Source organism: Armigeres subalbatus, chromosome 3 (assembly GCF_024139115.2).
Source record: "Armigeres subalbatus isolate Guangzhou_Male chromosome 3, GZ_Asu_2, whole genome shotgun sequence".
Classification (NCBI taxonomy): Eukaryota; Metazoa; Arthropoda; class Insecta; order Diptera; family Culicidae; genus Armigeres; species Armigeres subalbatus.
Window position 1 is genome coordinate 92,651,440 of NC_085141.1, and position 19,584 is coordinate 92,671,023.

The window sequence follows — 19,584 nt, forward strand, 5'->3', positions numbered from 1 at the left end:
ATTATTCTACTTTGGAACGTCTTGAAAAATGAAAGAGAAAACGCAGTAAATTTCAATTATGATATTTGTGTGTTTGAAGAGCTGGCAACAATGTCGCAAGATGTGAACATAAACAGCTAGCATAATAAAAACATAACACATAAATATCAACGTAAATCAAAGCAAATCTGTTGATTTTCGGACACATTTCGATAGTTTATGCCATAGTTAAACCGTATTGAGTAATTCTGAGTGCAACTCAGACTGAAATCGATCACATTAATGCAATGTTTACGGTGATCGGATGTTAACAAAAAAGGGTTTATTTTTGTCTGCCTCAAGTTTGTCTGTGTCAAGTTTGTCACGACTACTATTATTCAGTTGATGATTTTTATGGTACAACTACAGAAAGATTGGAGTGCCACCGCAAGTCACCTTAAATTTAGTGAGAAATATTTTTTTTCAAATTTTTTTTCTCTTCTTTATTGGCTTTCAGCTCTTGGCTGGTTCACCTCTGCGAAAAATAAATTGCGGATTGATTGAATTTGAAAGCTTTTTTGTTGAGAAATGTTTTCCATTTCTGACAAATGAAATGAGTAAAATATTAAGATTTTGCATGAAAAATTCAAACGTGGTATTTTCCTGCAAAATCGCTGAATTTTTGAATAATTTGTCATAAGCTGAAGAGCTCAAGCTTGAAAAAATCACATTGAGATAGCATTAAATTTTGCATTTGCAGTATAATTGTTAACTTGAAAACACTTTTCTATTTTTGGTATTTAAAAATTCGTGGGTTTTTGATTACTTTTTTTCAAATTTTTTGAATCGGGAAATTTTCTAAAACACCGGGAGAAACCGCTGAAATGTCCACTGGCTATCCTGCTTTACGAATTCTTTCCGTAGAAAATCCGACCAAATTTCCAAAGCAAATTTCGGTGGAATTCCTAAAATAATTTCCCCAAAAAGTCTTAAAGGGATTCGTTATGGAATTTTCGAAGAAATCTTGGAAGGTTTTTCTGAAGAAATTCTCAAGATGCAAGTATTCCTTAAGGATTTTTTAAAGTCTTCCTAAAGGAATTTTTGAATGCATGCCTGAAAGAATTTCTGGGTGACAAACGGAATAATATCCTGGGGGAGGAGCTTTTGAATAAATTCATGAAATGTTACCTGGATAAAGAAATTTCCGAAATAACTTTTGAAGTAAATTTCCAAGGAATTCTCGAGAATATCCGAAGAAGTATGATGATGGATCGACTGCAATCCCGATATTTTTGTTTTTTGGCAAGTCTTAATTCCAGATTCAAAACAGGGTTTTGTTCTACTACTGTCCAAATTTTCGAAAGACTTCAGGGCAGAATTTCCGAAAGAACTCTTTCAGATGTTCCTGAAGGAATTCTTGTAAAAATCCAAAAAATAAAATGAAAAATCCAATATGAATTTGTTTGTTTCCATGAGAAGTTCTTTCGAGGATTTTTTTAATAATGCTTTAAGAAATTCCTTCAACAACTCCTTCAGAAATTCGCTTAGAAATTCTTGCCCCAAATCTATTCAGGTTGTTCTCTGGAAATTCCTCCTGAAATTCAATTGAAAGAATTTTCGAAATTCTTTCTGAAGGAAGTTCTGAAGAAATTCCTAAGAGAAAATTCGAAGATTCCAATAAATACTTCCTAGAGTTTGAGAAAGTACTGGCAGAATTCTTAAAATAGATTCCGAAAAAACTCCTAAAGGAATTTCCAAATGTAATCCAAAAACAATTTCCGTTTGTAGGTACTGAAAAAATCCTAAAGGGAGGATCTTTCGAAGGCTTCATATAATTCTTTCTTTGAATTTTCCAAAGAATATTTTGAGGAACTTCCGAATTGAACTAGGAAATCCATTAGCAATTATGTCAGGATTTCTCAAACAAATTCTTCTAGTATTTTCTAAAGAAATCCTTTCCAAAACTCTAGGAAGAAATTTTTTAATGCCTTCGAAATTCATCTTATGTCTTCAGAATTTCACCCAGCAATTCTTGCGAAAATTCCTTAAGGAATTCATTCGAACATTTCTTCGGAAATTTAATTAGAAAATCCTTAAGACTTTCGGATATTCCTTAAGACATTCTTTTGGAAATCAGAAATTCATTCAGACATTCTTTCAGCAATCATTTTCAAATTACTTCCAGAGATCCGTAAAAAATTTCATCTGGACATTCCATTTCCGTTATAAATCATTCGATAATTCCTTTAGCATTTTTTACTTCATTCATTAATACATTTCCGGAAAAAAATCTTCAAAAAAAAAAATCCAGAATAACTCTTGCAGCAATTTCAAAAGGAATTTTGAATGGTTTTACTAAAAGCAAAAGGAAGTTCTTAAGAAGTATCAGGATGGATTTACAAAGGTATCTTCAGAGGATTTCCGAAGGACTCCCTGGAAGAATGGCAAAAGGAGTCGTAATTTTCTAAATTATCCCTGGAGTGGAAAGAATTTCAAAAGAAATTATCGAAGAAATCTCAGAATGATATCTCGAACAAATTTCCAAAGCAAACTTAACATATTTTTACCCGAGAGAAATTAACGAAGGAATTTCCAATAGAATTTTCGGAGGAATATCTATCAGAATTTCAAAAGAAATTCCAAATTTTTTTCCAAAAATTCAGGAAAATCAGTTTTTTTTATTCAGAGCAAATTTGGCGTTTTTATTTAAATTTCAGGGAAAATTTCGATTTGGTGGGTCACGTGTAGGTTGGTTGCTCTCCAATCATGAGTAGGTTTTAAATTAGTATTTAATTTGAAAGGACAGTGACGAGTTAAAAACACACAATAAGATATAATCATTGAAAGTTCATTACAATCAACCAACAATAATCCATGAAGGTAAACTTCACATAATGTGACAGAGGATCACTCAAACAATTGAATTTTCCACCGAGGGATTGACCGATACACGCTTTGTTGTACCATATTCCACCTTGGCTACAGCTTGGCGCCTGATAGTGGCTATTATCCGCATGGTTGTTTGTTTCGCAAACAAAGTCTGTTGTGAAAAGCGTTTAACACGTACCTATGAAAATCTTTCTCCGAATGCATCGGCCACAGCAGCATCACCGAGACGGGTTTCTCTTGGGGCGACAGCCTCCGCTCCTTGCATTCGCCGGCCACTTCGGCCAGCTCATAGTTATTGCCCTGTTGGAACGGAAAATGGAGAGAAGGGCTGTTTAGTAGCCGACCAGCAGGTAACTACATCATGACATGATGAAATGAAATTGAGGTTACGGAAATGTGGAGTAGGTGGCAGTTGTACACAATGGAAAACATGTTGATATGAACTGAACGTCTTGGATTTGTTAACTATTACATTGGTAATATTATTACTAAGTGTTACATGTGTATGTTAATGCTCTGGTGTCGTGTCTGTTGTAGAAGTAAAGAATCAAATCTACTTGTTTTCTACCAAGGGTTAGTTCAAAAGATGTTAGGAGTGAGATGAGTTTAAGATACCGAATATGCTTACCGTCAGCCCCAGCCGTTCGACAATGCAGGAAACGATCTCCTCCGCCGTGGTCTGCTTGGAGGCCTCCACACTGAGCGCCTCATAGTGGAGTGATAGCGCTCCGACATACACCTGCAAATAAAAAAAAAGGAAAACATCGGTTTAGTAGGGGTTTAAATGTAGCTTCCGTTAGCGTAACTAATTTCAGGGAAATCTGGAAAACCTCATGTCAATCATCGTCGACAATCAATTGAGCAGAAAGCCGTCGACGCTTCTGCGGATTCCATATGCTGTAAAAAATGCTTCACTCAATCTACGACTCTTCATACTACATTGTGTAATCAAGAATTACGTTTCCATACGTTTTGCTCAGTTACTAGCCGCATTCAACATCCATCTTATTTATCGTCCGCTTGGGGACAACAAACGGTCCGTAATCAATAAATAGTTTGAATTTCCGGTCGCTATTTTGCAATTACCCAGCTACGACTACTCTTCGCTGCGTCTAAGAAAAGGCACGCGGTAAATCGCGACATGTTCTCTTTCAAGTGGCCGTAATTTTATTCAACGGCAAACGACGGACACAGTGGGAGAAACAAAAATGAAAGTGCTACAACTCCACTGTTTAGAGGCAGCTGGTATTGCTTACGGAAATGGAACTCTACCGGGGACAAGTTAGTATGTTGGGTACTAACTATCGTAGTAGAGGTTTTAGTAGCTCTTAGGATAAATATAATATAGAAATCTAATAAATAAAATTAAGATACACATTAGTTTTTAAAATGTATATTAGAGTTTTTGCCATATTTGATTGGAAGCCCGTAAATGCTACTACATATGTACATTTTGACCAGATCCACAGTTCTTGCTTATGAAATCAGCAGATTTTTATAGACGCATAAGTTATGAACCCAATGATAATCACATTTATTTCGAAGTAAAATATAAGCTAACCATAAACGAATGGTTGCTGAATTCACACGATTTCTAATACCTTCAATCACAAAAAACAACCAATACTCAAAACTTTTCAGCCCCAGGGAAACGACGATGCTGGACGCTGCTTACCACGGTGTTTCATAACATTAGGGCGGCGGAAATGAACTTGTTTTGATTGGAGGGTAATTTGCGTAATGTGAAGTGATTTATGTTCAGCAATTCCATAAGCCCTGCAACTTGGTTGCAGTTGAACCATAAATCAATTGGCGGGTCTTGAAATTGAGCGGATTGTCCCAAAGCACATGTGAAGAGGCGGGTACATGTTTGATTGGGCGTTTTTAGAATGATTTAATGAGTAGATGTTGTAGGCCCATGATTTGTTGCTCTGACCTAATCGCGTGAGAAGATTTCGGACACTAAGCGTTGAATAATTCTCTTACTGATAGCTGCAGAGCTTATACGCATTGCTATTGTAGATTTGTCTGAAACATCAACACGTCAAGTTTGGCTCTACCATCTATTTTAAAAGACGCCAATCAGCTCTTGCACTGTACACTTCGTAGTTGCTACTACGTGATTGACCAGAACAATCGCAATTGCACAGAGAACCTATGGATGGAGCATGGGATTTGCTTTCAAATCTCAATAATGTGCACAGTTCAAATGTCCTAAAATTCAAATGGTCAATAAAGGCACTTGGCACATCCTTACAATCTATCTGTGAGGGGATGGAAATGATGCTGCGGTTACTCACCACTGTAAACCGAAAACATCTCTGCAGTTGCCACAAGTTCATGCGGATATTTATTGCAATGATGACTAGATGACTGTATGTTATTCGGTTAAGTGGCATTTGAGCAGATAGCTTTCAGCCAAATCAATTTCGGCCAGTCAATATATGTCGTTTAGCCGAAATTGTTGTTGGGTCAACTTGGCCGAAAACATCGTTTGGCCAAGTAGGTCATTTGACCGAAAATCTTGTTTTCCAAAATGGTACTTTGATTTAAAAGGTCATTTGGTCAAATTAGACAGAGAGGCCATTTGACCATACGGGTCGACATTTTGGACCATATTACCTGTTCAGCAAATGGCATTTTTTCCGTGTTCTGCCAAATGACATATTCGTCCAAATATCATTTTCGGCTTTTCTGTCTAACGACCATTTCAGCCAAACGGAATTTTCGGCGAAATGATCTATTCGGTCAACCAACCTGTTCGGGCCAGGAATGGGAAAAATCAAATTTTCAAATCATCGAGAATAAGCCACACTCTCACGCAATCACATATCCAAATTATTAATTGATAAAAAGTCGCTAGCGAGTGAGAATCGTTCGATAATTACTGTTACTTTTTGAGCTTATTTCTCTACGTCTACATAATACAATGCTAAACATGAGATTGAACTTTATTGTTGACATTAAATTTGTATTGGTAAGGTTTACATTTCTCGCGTTACTTTTGAAAACGTCGTAAGTCCAGAAGAGAGGCTCTCTTTGTTTACTTTCTCTTTTGATTATCACGATGCCGTACTAACATTTAGAACGGATTGTTTCGCCGAGATCTGAAGAAAATAGCTTTGTCTAGCGTGCTGAGGTGGAAGTGTTGTAATAAATGCAAAACAAGATTCGATATTAATGAAAGAGAGCGTTATGAAAGAGAGTCTCTCATTTGGACATACGACGTTTTTAAAAATCATGCTAGATTTATTTGATAATTTTGTGTTTATTATCAATTGATTCTAAAATTTGAAAAGTTATCGCCAAGGACAACTCGCCTACTTTTCACATCTGAGAAGTTATCAAATGATAATTCCAATCATTATCGTATGAGAATGATTCCGCACAGCCCTGGTTTGAGCAAATGGTTTTTCAGCCAAATTGCCAGTTTGGCCGTATGTCGCGTTGGTCAAATGAATTTTTTATCTAAACCATTTTCGGTCTAATAACTGTTTCGCCTAACTGTTCATTTCAGCCAAACGGAAATCGAATAGATGACTATCGGCTCAACGTGTTACTTATTCGACCAAATGGATTTCCCCTGAATAAATTTTAGACCAAACGACGTTTTAATATTTTAAAATTATTTCCTGAGATTTCTGAAGAATTTCTTTGGGAAAAGAAAAATTCGGGAAAACCTTTGCCTTTGAAAACCCTTCAAAAAATTTTATTCAGTCAATTGATTCTATATTTTATTAAAGGTTTATTTTCCCAAAAAAAAAACATTTTTTTTTATTTTAAACAAAAAATTTAAAAAGTGCTGTTTTTCAAGATTTGCCCGATTCTGAACGAACATCGGGTGAATTTTCCAGTCCGGTTCACACGAGCAGCACTTTTTTCGGTTTTTGTTTTCGATTTTTGAAATAGTTAGAGGTTTCAAAAAATATGGGTGCTTTGGGAAAGTTTACCTTAATTAAGCCAAAGAGTCGACTGAGATAATAAAACTAGATATAACTTTTGTCGGGAAAGGTCAATTATGAATTTTTAGATTCCAAAACATTGTATTGTAGATAATATGCATGGCGGTCAGTAAATCAAATCAAAACAAAATATTGACTAAAATCCAGAATCTACACACTTAATATTTTTTACCGGGATCTCAGCAAAATGGTCAACTTTTACCGAGATTCGCAGAGCCGTGCCCCAGCAAACATTTTTTTTGCCAAGATATCTGTCAAAATTGCTGAAAATCTGCAAATAATTTGCCGAAAATCAGCTAACAAACATCATTTTTGCCGAGATGCAGAAATAAAAACTAAGTGTGTAGAGGTTAGGAAACCTCTATTTGAGAGGCATGAAGGCTCAGTAGGTTCGTCAATAAAGACTTGAAAGCCTATTTCTAAGAAACTCGTAATCTTCCTTTTGAAAGGCTCGGAAGTCTCCTTTTAAAAGGCCTGGAAGCCTTAATTCAAAAGGATCAGAAGCCTCCTTTCAAAAGGTTCGGAAGCCTTCTTTTAAATAGCTCGCAAGCCTCCTTTGAAAAGGTTTGGAAGCCTCTTTTCAAAAGGCTCCGAAACCTTCTTTCAAAAGGTTCGGAAGACTCCTTTCAAGAGACTTGGAAGCCTCCTTTCAAAAGGTTCGGAAGCCTCTGTTCAAAAGGCTCCGAAACCTTCTTTCAGAAGGTTGGGAAGCCCCCTTTTAAAAGGCCTGGAAGCCTTAATTCAAAAGGATCGGAAGCCTTCTTTTAAAAGGTTCGGAAGCCTCCTTTCGAAAGATTCGGAAGCCTCTTTTCAAAAGGCTCCGAAATCTTCTTTCAAAAGGTTCGAAAGCCTCCTTTCAAGAGACTCTGAAGCCTCCTTTCAAAAGACTCTGAGTCTCCTTTCAAGAGACTCTGAAGCCTCCTTTCAAGAGACTTGGAAGCCTCCTTCCAAGAGACTCGAAAGCCTCCTTTCAAGAGACTCGAAAGCCTCCTTTTGAAAGGCTCTGAAGCCTCATTTCAACGGGCTCAGAAGCCCCTTTTCAAAAGGCTTGGAAGCCTCATTTCAAGAGGCTCGGAAGCCTCCTTTTAAGATGCTCGGAAGCATTTTTCCTTGAGAGGCTCGGAAGCCTGCTTTCAAGAGGCTCGGAAACCTGCTTTCAAGAGGCTCGGAAGCCTGCTTTCAAGAGGCTCGGAAGCCCGCTTTCAAGAGGCTCGGAAGCCTCCTTTCAACAGGCTCGAAAGCTTTCTTTCAAGAGGCTCGGAAGCCTCCTTTAAAGAAGCACGGAAGCCTCCTTTAAAGAGGCTCGGAAGCCTCCTTTCAAGAGACTCGGAAGCCTCTTTTCAAGAGGTTCGGAAGCCTCCTTTCTAAAGGCTCGAAGGCTTCATTTCAAGAGGCTGGAAAGCTTCATTTCAAGAGGCTGGAAAGCTTCCTTTCAAGAGGTTCGAAAGCGTCCTTTCAAGAGGCTCGGAAGCCTCCTTTCAAAAGGCTCGAAAGCCTCCTTTCAAGAGGCTCGAAAGCCTCCTTTCAAGAGCCTCGTAAGCTTTCTTTCAAGAGGCTCGGAAGCTTTCTTTCAAGAGGTTCGGAAGCCTCCCTTCAAGAGGTTCGGAAGTCTCCTTTCAAGAGGCTCGGAAGCCTCCTTTCGAAAGGCTCGGAAGCCTCCTTTCAAGAGGTTCGGAAGCCTCCTTTCGAGAGGCTTGGAAGTCTCGTTTCAAGAGGCTCGGAAGCCTGCTTTCAAGAGGCTTGGAAGCCTCCTTTCAAGAGGCTCGGAAGCCTTCTTTCAAGAGGCTCGGAAGTCTCCTTTTAAGAGGCTCAAGCCTCCTTTCAAGAGGCTCAGGAAGCCTTCTTTCAAGAGGCTCAAGCCTCCTTTCAAGAGGCTCGGAAGCCTCCTTTCAAGAGGCTCGGAAGCCTCATTTGTAGAGGCTTGGAAGCCTCCTTTCAAGAGGCCCGAAACCTTCATTGCAAGAGGCTTGGGGCCCCCTTTCAAGAGGCTCGGAGCCTTCGTTTCAAGAGGCTCGGAAGCCTTCTTCCGAGAGGCTCGGAAGGCTTCTTTCAAGAGGCTTGAAAGCCTCCTTTCAAGAGGCCTCAGCCTCCTTTCAAGAGGCCAGGAAGCCTCCTTTCAAGAGGCTCAGAAGCCTCATTTCAAGAGGCTTGGAAGACCCCTTTCAAGAGGCCTGGAAGTCTCCTTTCAAGAGGCTCTGGAAGCCTCCTTTCAAGAGGCCTGGAAGCCTCCTTTCAAGAGGCTCAAAGCCTCCTTTCAAGGGGCTCGAAAGCCTCCTTTCAAGAGTCTCGGAAGCCTCCTTTCAAGAGTCTCAAGCCTCCTTTCAAGAGTCTCAGAGCCTCCTTTCAAGAGGCTCAGAAGCCTCCTTTCAAGAGGCTCAGGCCTCCTTTCAAGAGGCTCAGGAAGCCTCCTTTCAAGAGGCTCAGGAAGCCTCCTTTCAAGAGGCTCAGAAGCCTCCTTTCAAGAGGCTCAGAGCCTCCTTTCAAGAGGCTCAGAAGCCTCCTTTCAAGAGGCTCAGAAGCCTCCTTTCAAGAGGCTCAGAAGCCTCCTTTCAAGAGGCTCAGAAGCCTCCTTTCAAGAGGCTCAGGAAGCCTCCTTTCAAGAGGCTCAGGAAGCCTCCTTTCAAGAGGCTCAGGAAGCCTCCTTTCAAGAGGCTCAGAAGCCTCCTTTCAAGAGGCTCAAGCCTTCTTTCAAAAGGCTCGAAGTCTCCTTTCAAGAGGCTCGAAGCCTCCTTTCAAGAGGCTCAGAAGCCTCCTTTCAACCGGAAGCCTCCTTTTAATCTCTGCCAACACTGTTGTTGTCGCTTGTGTTTTGTTTTTGTGTCGTTTGAAAAATCATCAAAGATTATTGTAGCCGCCTCAACAAATCGCTCCGCACCGCAATATCAGTTCATCTGCCTCCATTGCATCTCCCGCCACTGCAGTAATTACCGTAGCTAGTCAGGTAGGATAGTGATTTTATTAAATCCGAGCTGGCTTGAGAGTGGAAGACCCCGCCATTGCGAGCTCCAGCAATCATTCCCACCTCGCCGCTCTCCTCCTGCGCCTGCGCCAACAAGCCCAAGCACAATCATCAACATTATCGATCATATACCTGCCTGCCACCCTCCGCCCACCGCATAGCAAAACAAATTACATCAACTGTTCTATCGCTTCGAACCACGCAATACATTACCGTCCACTGCTCTGTGTTATCAATCCGCAACATCCGAAAAGCCAACAACAGTAAAGTCTCTTACGGCAACCGTCATCATCGAACCAGATTCTGCATTACTCCGCCTCAACGAAATTCGATTCGCTTCGTACTGCTGTGTGCTGCTGCAAATTGCATCGTGAACAGGTAAACAAATCATTGTCGCCTGCTTGTGCAGTTGTTACAGTGTGTGTTTATCAACATCCCAACACCATCGCAGCGGACATATTTTAGCCACCTGTCAAATTGCCAGTGCTGCCAGTTCTGGTTTCTATTCGCATATTTGTGGTGTTTAGAGCATCTCCACCTCGGTTACTATTTCAGTTCGAAATGGAAATTTGTAACAGTTGTGCGGATAATATGAGCGCATCGGAAGTCGTGTGCGGCGGTTTTTGTAACGCGACCTTTCACTATAAGTGTGTCCATATTTCCGAGGAGCTATATAGAGAAATCGTTGGGAATTCGGCTACTTATTGGATGTGCAAAGGTTGCCGTGAAATCATGGGGAACGCTCGCTTCAAAAACACCTTGAATTCGATGAATGCTGCTACCAAGGAAGTAAATGATGTGTACCTGAAACTTGTTGAAGACCTGAAAACTGAGGTCAAAGACAGCCTAATCGCTGAACTGAGGCTTGAAATTCAAGGCGGGTTCAATATGCTTTCTCCGGCAATTATGTCCCATGCTTCTAATCGCTTCCAGTTCAACAACAGACCGACTTTGAAGAGATTTCGCGATCGGGACGATGTTTCTATGCTATCTTCTGATCGACCGTCGAAAGTTTTTCGTGGCACTAATCCATCTATCAGTGTACCTGGTACATCGGGCAGAGCATCAGATAGTGCGGCTAGCAAATTTTGGATATATTTAACAAAAATTTCCCCAGAGGCAACCGAAGATGACATTGTCGATCTGACCAAGAAATGTTTGCAGGTGGATGATGTTGTAGTCAAATCGCTAATACCAAAAGGGCGGCCACTATCGACGTTATCGTTCGTCTCCTTTAAGGTTGGTGTCAGTCAAGAATGGAAATCAAAAGCGCTGGACCCATCAGTTTGGCCTTCTGAAATCGAATTTCGGGAGTTTGTAGAAACTAGCTCCAGTGTTCGACATTTTGGAAGCCGGGCCAGAGAACCGACCCCGGTACATCGAACGGTTTAGAAGTTCATCAACACCCAGCATCAACAATAGCACAGATCCAGCAATAACAGCCAGCACAAATTCGATTCCAGTCCTTTCATTCCCTGTGATTGCCTCAGATAATTCAACCTCGATTGCAGTGCCCCCCTCATCGGAACCGAATCAACCCGCTTCTTTTCCACTGAAAGTGTACTATCAGAACGTTCGTGGTCTGAGAACAAAAACGAATACTCTGCTTCTGTCGTTACTCGATTGCGATCTTGACATTGTTGTTCTGACAGAAACATGGCTTCACTGTGAAATCGCTTCCTCTGAATTTGCCAGTAACTATGTTATTTACCGTTGCGATCGTAACGCTTCTACTAGTAATCTCCGTAGAGGTGGCGGCGTACTAATTGCTGTCAAATCGGAACTGCAGTGTATTTCGGTGAACCTCGTCGATTGTGATTGCCTAGAACAAGCCACTGTTCGCATTATTCTGCCTCAGTTTTCGCTTTACGTTAGCTGCATCTACATTCGCCCAAACAGCTGCCCTGATATCTACACGAAACACGCGGATTCTATTAGCCAGATACTGAATCGTGCCGATCCCTGCGACGTCATTGTTTGCCTTGGAGATTACAATCTGCCGAATCTAGTCTGGCATTTCGATGATGAAATTAACGGATACTTGCCTATCAACGCGTCAACTGAGCAGGAGCTTGCCCTATCAGAGTCCTTGTTATCCTCCGGAATGCATCAGATCAATGATCTTCTGAACGCGAACGGCAAACTTCTTGACTTGGTGTTCGTAAGCGATCCTTGTATCATAGATCTCTTAGAGTCGCCATCTGCTCTTTTATAAATTGACCCTCATCACAAGCCATTAGTTTTAATTGTTGACGTCCGTTCTCGCGATGAAAGTTCAGTGCCAATATCTTCCGTTGACTACGACTTCAACAGGTGTGATTATCGATTCGTCAATGCACGGATTGCTGCCCTGGACTGGAATCACGTTATGAATTATGCCTTAATCGACGACTTTGTTACCGCGTTCTATCGCACAATCGAACAGATCATCCAAGAAAACGTACCGGTCAAAATTTGCCGACCATCGAAGAAGTACAATCAACCCTGGTGGACGCCACAGCTCCGGAATCTTCGCAATCGTCTGCGGAAATGCAGGAAGAAGTTCTTCCGAAACAGGATTGAAGCGAACGCGGCTAATCTGCGGTTAGCTGAAGAAGTATATACTCGTATGCAGCATTGTCGGTTCCGTGAGTACATGGAAAGCCTTCAAGCAAACTTGAAAAATGATCCTTCATCGTTCTGGGCCTACATTAAAAAAGGAAGGGGTCGAACAATATCCCTGTTGACGTCACTTATCGTACGCTTTCCTCCCGATCACCTGACGCAACAGCAAATTTGTTTGCCAGCTTCTTCCGCTCAGTACATGACGACAATCCTCCTCCGTTGGATCAAAGCTACATCGAAAGTCTTCCGTCGTATTCCGTCCGGCTTCCTCAAGTCACTTTTAGCAATGCGGATATTTTTGAAGCTCTCAGCTCGCTTGACACATCAAAAGGTCCGGGACCCGATCACCTACCGCCCACCTTCATCAAACAATGTGCTTCATCGCTGGCAATGCCCATTGCCTCAATTTTCAATCGATCTATAAGCGATAGTGTTTTCCCGGAAGCTTGGAAGCTTGCTTCGATCGTTCCCGTGTAGAAATCCGGTAACATACATAGTGTAGAGAACTACCGTCCGATATCAATCCTTAACTGTTTCGCCAAAGTTTTTGAGAGTCTTTTGCACGAAGTATTATACCCAGCAGTACAGTCTGAGTATCAACATGGGTTCATGAAAAAGCGCTCGACGACATCCAACCTAATGGTATTCACTCATACAGTGCTAGACGAATTGGAGAACCGTAGCCAGGTCGACGCTATTTATTTTGACTTTTCAAAGGCGTTTGACAAGGTGCCACATGCACTAGCGATAGAAAAACTTGACCGACTTGGCTTACCTACTTGGATCATTCGGTGGTTAAAATCGTACTTATCCTCTCGCAAGGCTTTCGTCAAAGTACTTAGCGCCAAGTCTGATGCCTATGACATTCCCTCTGGAGTACCGCAGGGCAGTATTCTAGGTCCGCTCATCTTTATTCTTTTCGTCAATGATCTATGTAGCAACCTGAGCTCTGGAAAACAGCTTTATGCGGACGATTTGAAAATATACCGTGTCATAAAATCGCTCGTAGACTGCTGTGCTTTACATACTGATATTGTGAATGTTGCAAACTGGTGCAAGATCAATGGTATGCAGATGAACCCGACTAAATGCAAAGCCATAACATTCACTCGTTGCCGATCTTCTATAACCTATGACTATTGTCTGAATCACACAGCGCTTCAGAGGGTACATCGATCAAAGACCTTGGAATCGTTCTCGACAGTAAGCTTCGTTTTACGGAACATTTATCAGTTACCATTGCTAAGGCCAATGCTATGCTTGGATTCTTACGGCGGAATACAGCACAGTTCGATGATGTCCATGCTCTCAAATCATTATATTGTGCATTAATTCGGAGCATACTAGAGTACGGAGTGCAAATCTGGGCTCCGTATTATTCCGTTCACATTGAACGCATCGAGAGAATACAAAACGCTTCATCAACTACGTCTTGCGCCGCTTACCATGGAACGATTCATCAAACCTGCCTCCATACCGAAATCGTTGTGCTTTGATTGACTTACAACCAATGGCAGACCGTCGAGTGATGCTTCAGAGGATGTTTATTTTCGACGTCATAACGTGCAACATCGACTGCCGTTACATCCTGGAGAACGTTCGATTTCATGTACCGTCTCGTCAACTCAGGAATCGTCAACTGTTATGGATCCGTGGTCACCGCACATACTACGGTCAAAATAATCCATTGGACTTATGCTGCGAAGACTATTCAACGAAGTGTGTTGTTTTTTCGACTTTAATGTTACCAAATTAGTTTTTAAAAATAGTATTAAGTCAAACAATCAGTCTGTGCAATTTACAAGTTGAAGACCATGTACAATAAAATAAAAATAAAAAGGCTCGGATGCATCCTTTCAAGAGGCTCAGAAGCGTCGGATTTTTTTTCAAGAGGCTTGGGAGCCTTCTTCACTAGGCTCAGAAGCGTTTTTTCAAGTTTTTTCTAGAGTCGGAAGGCTCCTTTCACGAAGCGCGGATGCTTACTTTTAAATAACTCGGAAGCCTCCAAAGGTCATTAAATTGTTTGCATTACCATGGCAATCCATCGAGTGACTGATGCTGGCGTCAGTAGCAATCAAGTTGTTGCTGTTTGTGATTGAAACGCATATTATTGGAAACAAATAGGGTGGTTTGGCGTCGACAGATAGTTGCCGTCGGCGGCATAATCACGAATGCGCGTCAGAGGAAGACGCTGCAGAAATTTATTCGTGTGGATGGCTTGTTAAAATCGAGAAAATTCAACTTTTCGCCGACGTCAGCCAATTCGATAATTTATAGCTGAAGCGCTACAGACGCAATCTGTTCCAACCGAAAATTTATTGCAGCATCTCCCTCCGACGTACACCTTTGATTTTGCTTCCAACGACATCGTCAAGATTGAACGAAACGATTATTTGTTGCGAAACGATTATTTTGCACTATGAATAAAATTCATCTTGGATAAATAATGCGCAGTTTAAATGTCTCATAGCAACTAATCCGAAATTAAAATCTTGAAGGAAAATTTCACTGAACGCCAAGAATTTGCCACAGTCACTAGCGGTTGCACTTTGGAAAAAATCCACTCAGCTTATCTTTCTTCCCAATATAATGGTGGTTATGAAAAGAACCAATTCGGGACTAATTTGCGATTTGGGCGTGACTTATTTTGTAAACAAACATTGGAAGGCAAATTCCTGCTAAAGTAAGCATGTTCTCAGAAAACCACAGTATGCATCCGACAGAATGGGATTTCCTCTATCAGATAAGGGAACTAGTTTTGAAGTAAAATGCTTGCATTCTACGGAATCGATAAAGCAATGTTTGTTTACAAAATAAGTTACGCCCAAATAGCAAATTAGTCCCGAATTTATTTTCCATGTCTCCAACGCAACCACCGCCGCCTCACCATCGATGACGCCATCGATGTGGCAGCTGTTGTCGTCGCTGGAATAGGGAGTGAGTGCTAGTAATGGACCCCGTGCGTCTAATGGACCCCCTGAACAAAAACCGAGAGTTCACGCTTGAATCTACAATTTCCTGCAAACTTCCATAGGATAAAGTTGCTTCACTTATCAGGGTAGTAGTTCCATACAATTGTTTTGCAGTGGGAGACTGAAATTTAGTTATATTAACTAATTTATGAATGTAAACGCGCTAGAGGATCCATTACTAGCACAGTGGGGGGATCCATAATAGGCAACAGGAACATGTGGAAATGCAACATGTAAATCAAATGGGGGGACCATAATACGTATGTAAACACACTACCCGAGTAGACGAAAATAGCTCAATAATATCAAATGTAGATAAGATAGCAAAATGAGATATGGACTTGATTGATATCTATCTATCTATCTATCTATCTTCTTCTTCTATCTATCTATCTATCTATCTATATATATAAAACTCAATGTTTGTATGTTTGTATGTATGTTTGTATGTATGTTCCAGCATAACTTCTGAACCCATTTACCGATTTTAACCAAATTTGGAACACACATTCTTTATCTTAAGGAGACGACGATAGGGGGGTTTGGAATGCTCTTTGGAAAAGGGGGAGGGTGTGGGGGGAGGGGTATTGCTTAGTTATCGATCAACTCAGTGTAAATTCTGAACTCCTTGGCCGATTTCAACCAAATTTGGAACACAAATTCTTTATCTTAAGGAGGGGACGATAGGGGGGTTGAGCATGCTCTTTTGAAAAGGGGGAGGGTATGGGGGAGGGGTATTGCTTAATTATCGATCAACGCAGTTTAAATTCTGAACCCCTTGGCCGATTTCGACCAAATTTGGAACGAAACTTCCTTATCTTAAAAAGGTGACGATATGGGGTTAAGCATTCTCTTTGGAAAAGGGGAAGGTATGGGGGGAGGGCTATGGTTTAGTTATCGATCAGCTCAGTGTAAATTCTGAACCCCTTGGTCGATTTCAACCAAATTTGGACCACAAATTCTTTATCTTAAGGAGGGGACGATAGGGGTGTTGAGCATGTTCTTTGGAAAAGGGTGAGGGTATGGGGGGAGGGGTATTGCTTAATTATCGATCAACGCAGTGTAAATTCTGAACCCCTTGGCCGATTTCAACCAAATTTGGAAAACAAATTCCTTATCTTAAGAAGGGGAAAATAAGGGGTTAAGCATGCTCTTTGGAAAAGAGGGAGGGTGTGGGGGGAGGGGTATTGCTTAGTTATCAATCAATTCAATGTAAATTCTGAACCCCTTGACCGATTTCAAACAAATTCGGAACACAAATTCTTTGTCATAAGGAGACGATGATAGGAGATTAGGGATGCTTTTTACAAAAGAGGGAGGGTATGGGGGGAGGGGTATTGATTAGCAATCGATCAACTCAATGTAAATCCTGAGCCTCATGACCGATTTGAACCAAATTTGTATCAAGTATCGTCTGTCCTAAGGAAGCGATTTTAGTGGATGTGGTTAAGTAATTTTAAAAGGGGGAGGGTGTGGGAGAGGGGTATTGTTTAGTTATCGATCAATTCAGCATGACTTCTGAACCCATTTATCGATGTCCACCAAATTTGGAACCCATATTATCTGTCTAAGGAAGACTATATCAGACTGGGTAGGAGTGCCATAGCTAAATGAGAGAGAGGGTATATTCATTAAACGAACAGTTTAGTATACCTTTTTATCGCATAGGTCAATTCAAACCAAACACGTAAACACGTAATCCCTACCCAAAGGAAACAATTATAGAGAGACTGGAAGGGACTTTTGGAATGGGAGGGGGGTGTTGGGATTAGTTATTGTTGTTCATCGGAATAATGGTATGCCCAGTGAAAAGCAATGATTAAAGAGTTTCCTTCTGAATGGTGGATGTGATTGCTTCTTTAAAAGTAGGCATTAACCCGGAATAAGGCAATGGTGGATGTGATCCCTTCTTTAAAAATATGCGTTGCCCGGAAAATGGCATCGATGAATGTTTTTCCTTCTTTAGAAATAGACGTTTGCCCGGAATAAGACCTTTCAAACCCACGATCCCTTCTTCAAAATCAGTCAATGTTTCCAAAAGCCTTCTTTTAATCAAATGATAAAGTATGAATAAGTAAACACAATTACCCTGTTGGCCAATTGGTTTTATCATTTTCCGATTGTAAAAGAAAACTGCAAACCAAACTGGCAATTCCGAGCAAGGCCGGGTACATAAAGCTAGTAAGAGATAAAACATCAGACGACAATCATGAGGAGATCAAGTTATGCTATTTGTAATAAGTAACCAATATCATGTGTCATTAGTTTGTTTTTATCCATAGCATATCTTGATATTTAAATGATATTTCGGTGCAAATTTTTGATATTGTTGCCTGTTCTTTTATCTCTTATATCAATCAAGTTCGTATCATGTTTTGTTATTATGTTCATGGCTTCTGCCCGGGTAGATGTTGCGTATTATTGACCCGGGGGTGGCCATAATAGGCAACCTGGCTACATAATTTTAAAATACATATTTTAGTAGCAAAAATGAATGTTTTACCATGTTTGAAACCATGAAACGCGATGCTGATACCTGTTGCTTGTCATCTAGTGCTGCAGAATGACAATTTGTCATGAGTCTTACTCTAGCGAAGCGATTGAAGTAAGTTTCCGTCGTTAAGCGGTCCATTACTAGCACTCACTCCCTAGCTATCCCGACGATCGCCTCCGATGCTGACTCACTGCTACCGACGGAGCGTCATGTCCGCTCTTCGAGAACGCTCGAACAAAAATGATGGGCACGCCCAAAACATGGGTCTTTTTATGCATAGAGGAAATGAAGCGATATGCCGAAAGACCCGTAACTTACATCAATGTACAGATGTCCGTATTGGGGATGATTGAACGGGATTGGTTGGTTTGGTAGAATTGAATTTTTCATTAATTTAACGATGATAATCAAAAGTTTCAATAAAATTCGCAAATCGGTGGAGTTATATAGAGTTAGATCCATCGAAAAATAAAGTCGCTATTAACGTTCAAAATCATACATGATTTCGTGACGATCCCCAATTTTGAAATTTTCATTTTGCACCCTGTATCAGAGAGTTCCATTTAGACGTAGTTTACGTCAAAAATAAGTATCAAAAACTTTTAGATGTGGTTTATAGTCTGCTTTCACTTTCGGGAGTGGATCCGTGGACATTTGCAACTCTATCGAGAAAGTAATCAAACATGCCATAATAACATCATATATATCTTTGTAAACACTATATTAGTTTTCTTAGAATGCATCTTCTAACCATTTCATTTGTTAGGAAGTTCAGTTACCATATAAAGCTTGATGAATTCAAGTTTACAACTCCCGCCATCATGCGCCGGAATTAACATGAACCGAATTAGCATTGCACAGTCTACTAACCACGCCAAGCACCTGATTAACCGATGCAATTTGCTTACTGTTTTGGTCGTGAGAAAATACTCAAGCATTCATCTTAAGCCTCATCATAAACTCTGCGGGTTTCCGTCTTATTCTGCCTTGCTTCTTCTCCGTCTAAAATTATCCGACTCAATCGCACTCAAGATCGTCATCGTTACACAAAACTTGTTGACACATGGACAACGCCTTCGCTGATATCTTAGCCAACGGCGACGATCGGAGGAACATTCTGTGACAATCATCGGCAAAGGAATGCTGAAAAAGAAAATCAAAAGTTTGATTCTAGAAAAAAAATAAACTGCCTCAAGAAGAACCGCGCGCCACAAATACTGAACGAAAAGGCGCAAAACACGCGCGCCAATTTTATAGCTGCCGGATTTTGCACCGACACCACCAGCCAAAATATTTAAATTAGTCAAATGACAAACATAAACGATCGGCATATGTAAATATGCCCTACGAGCGAGCTTGCCGTTTGGCGGGATTCGACTTGGCAGGAGGACTCGCGGTGATCGTACCTAGCCGTTCGACGATGATCTCCGTCGTCGGCTGCAGACGCTTGTTCGCTATTTGGCGATTTTAATAACTGCTAGCCGGCGGCTATCATATTTCACCAGCTTGATAATAGATTTGAAAATTGTTTCTTATTGTTATTGATGATTAGGGATTGTTCGAACAGAGGCGTAGTGAGGATAAATCCAGTTAGTAGAATATCTTTAATTTCAAATAATCAAAGTGTACAGGAATTTGTGTTTGAAGGTCGTTTATTTTCATCATTTATCTACTTCATCATCAAAGTCGATCAAAATTTCCCACCCTGCTCCGAAGTCGAAGTGTCCATGAAAGGCTCCAAGTGGT

The 19,584-nt window shown here is 40.8% G+C and overlaps 1 protein-coding gene across 11 annotated transcripts in view; it reads right to left on the reverse strand.

The window, feature by feature from the left end:
- LOC134227009 (unconventional myosin-IXb-like) overlaps window positions 1-19,584 on the reverse strand; it is a 261,892-nt gene that overhangs the window by 120,342 nt on the left and 121,966 nt on the right. For all 11 annotated transcript variants that reach the window (XM_062708183.1, XM_062708188.1, XM_062708187.1 and 8 more), the window contains 2 exons: window positions 3,476-3,586; window positions 3,026-3,147 (listed from right to left, as the gene is read on the reverse strand). In XM_062708183.1, coding sequence (XP_062564167.1) covers window positions 3,026-3,147; window positions 3,476-3,586 — 233 coding nt within the window. The remainder of the gene's footprint in view (window positions 1-3,025; window positions 3,148-3,475; window positions 3,587-19,584) is intronic.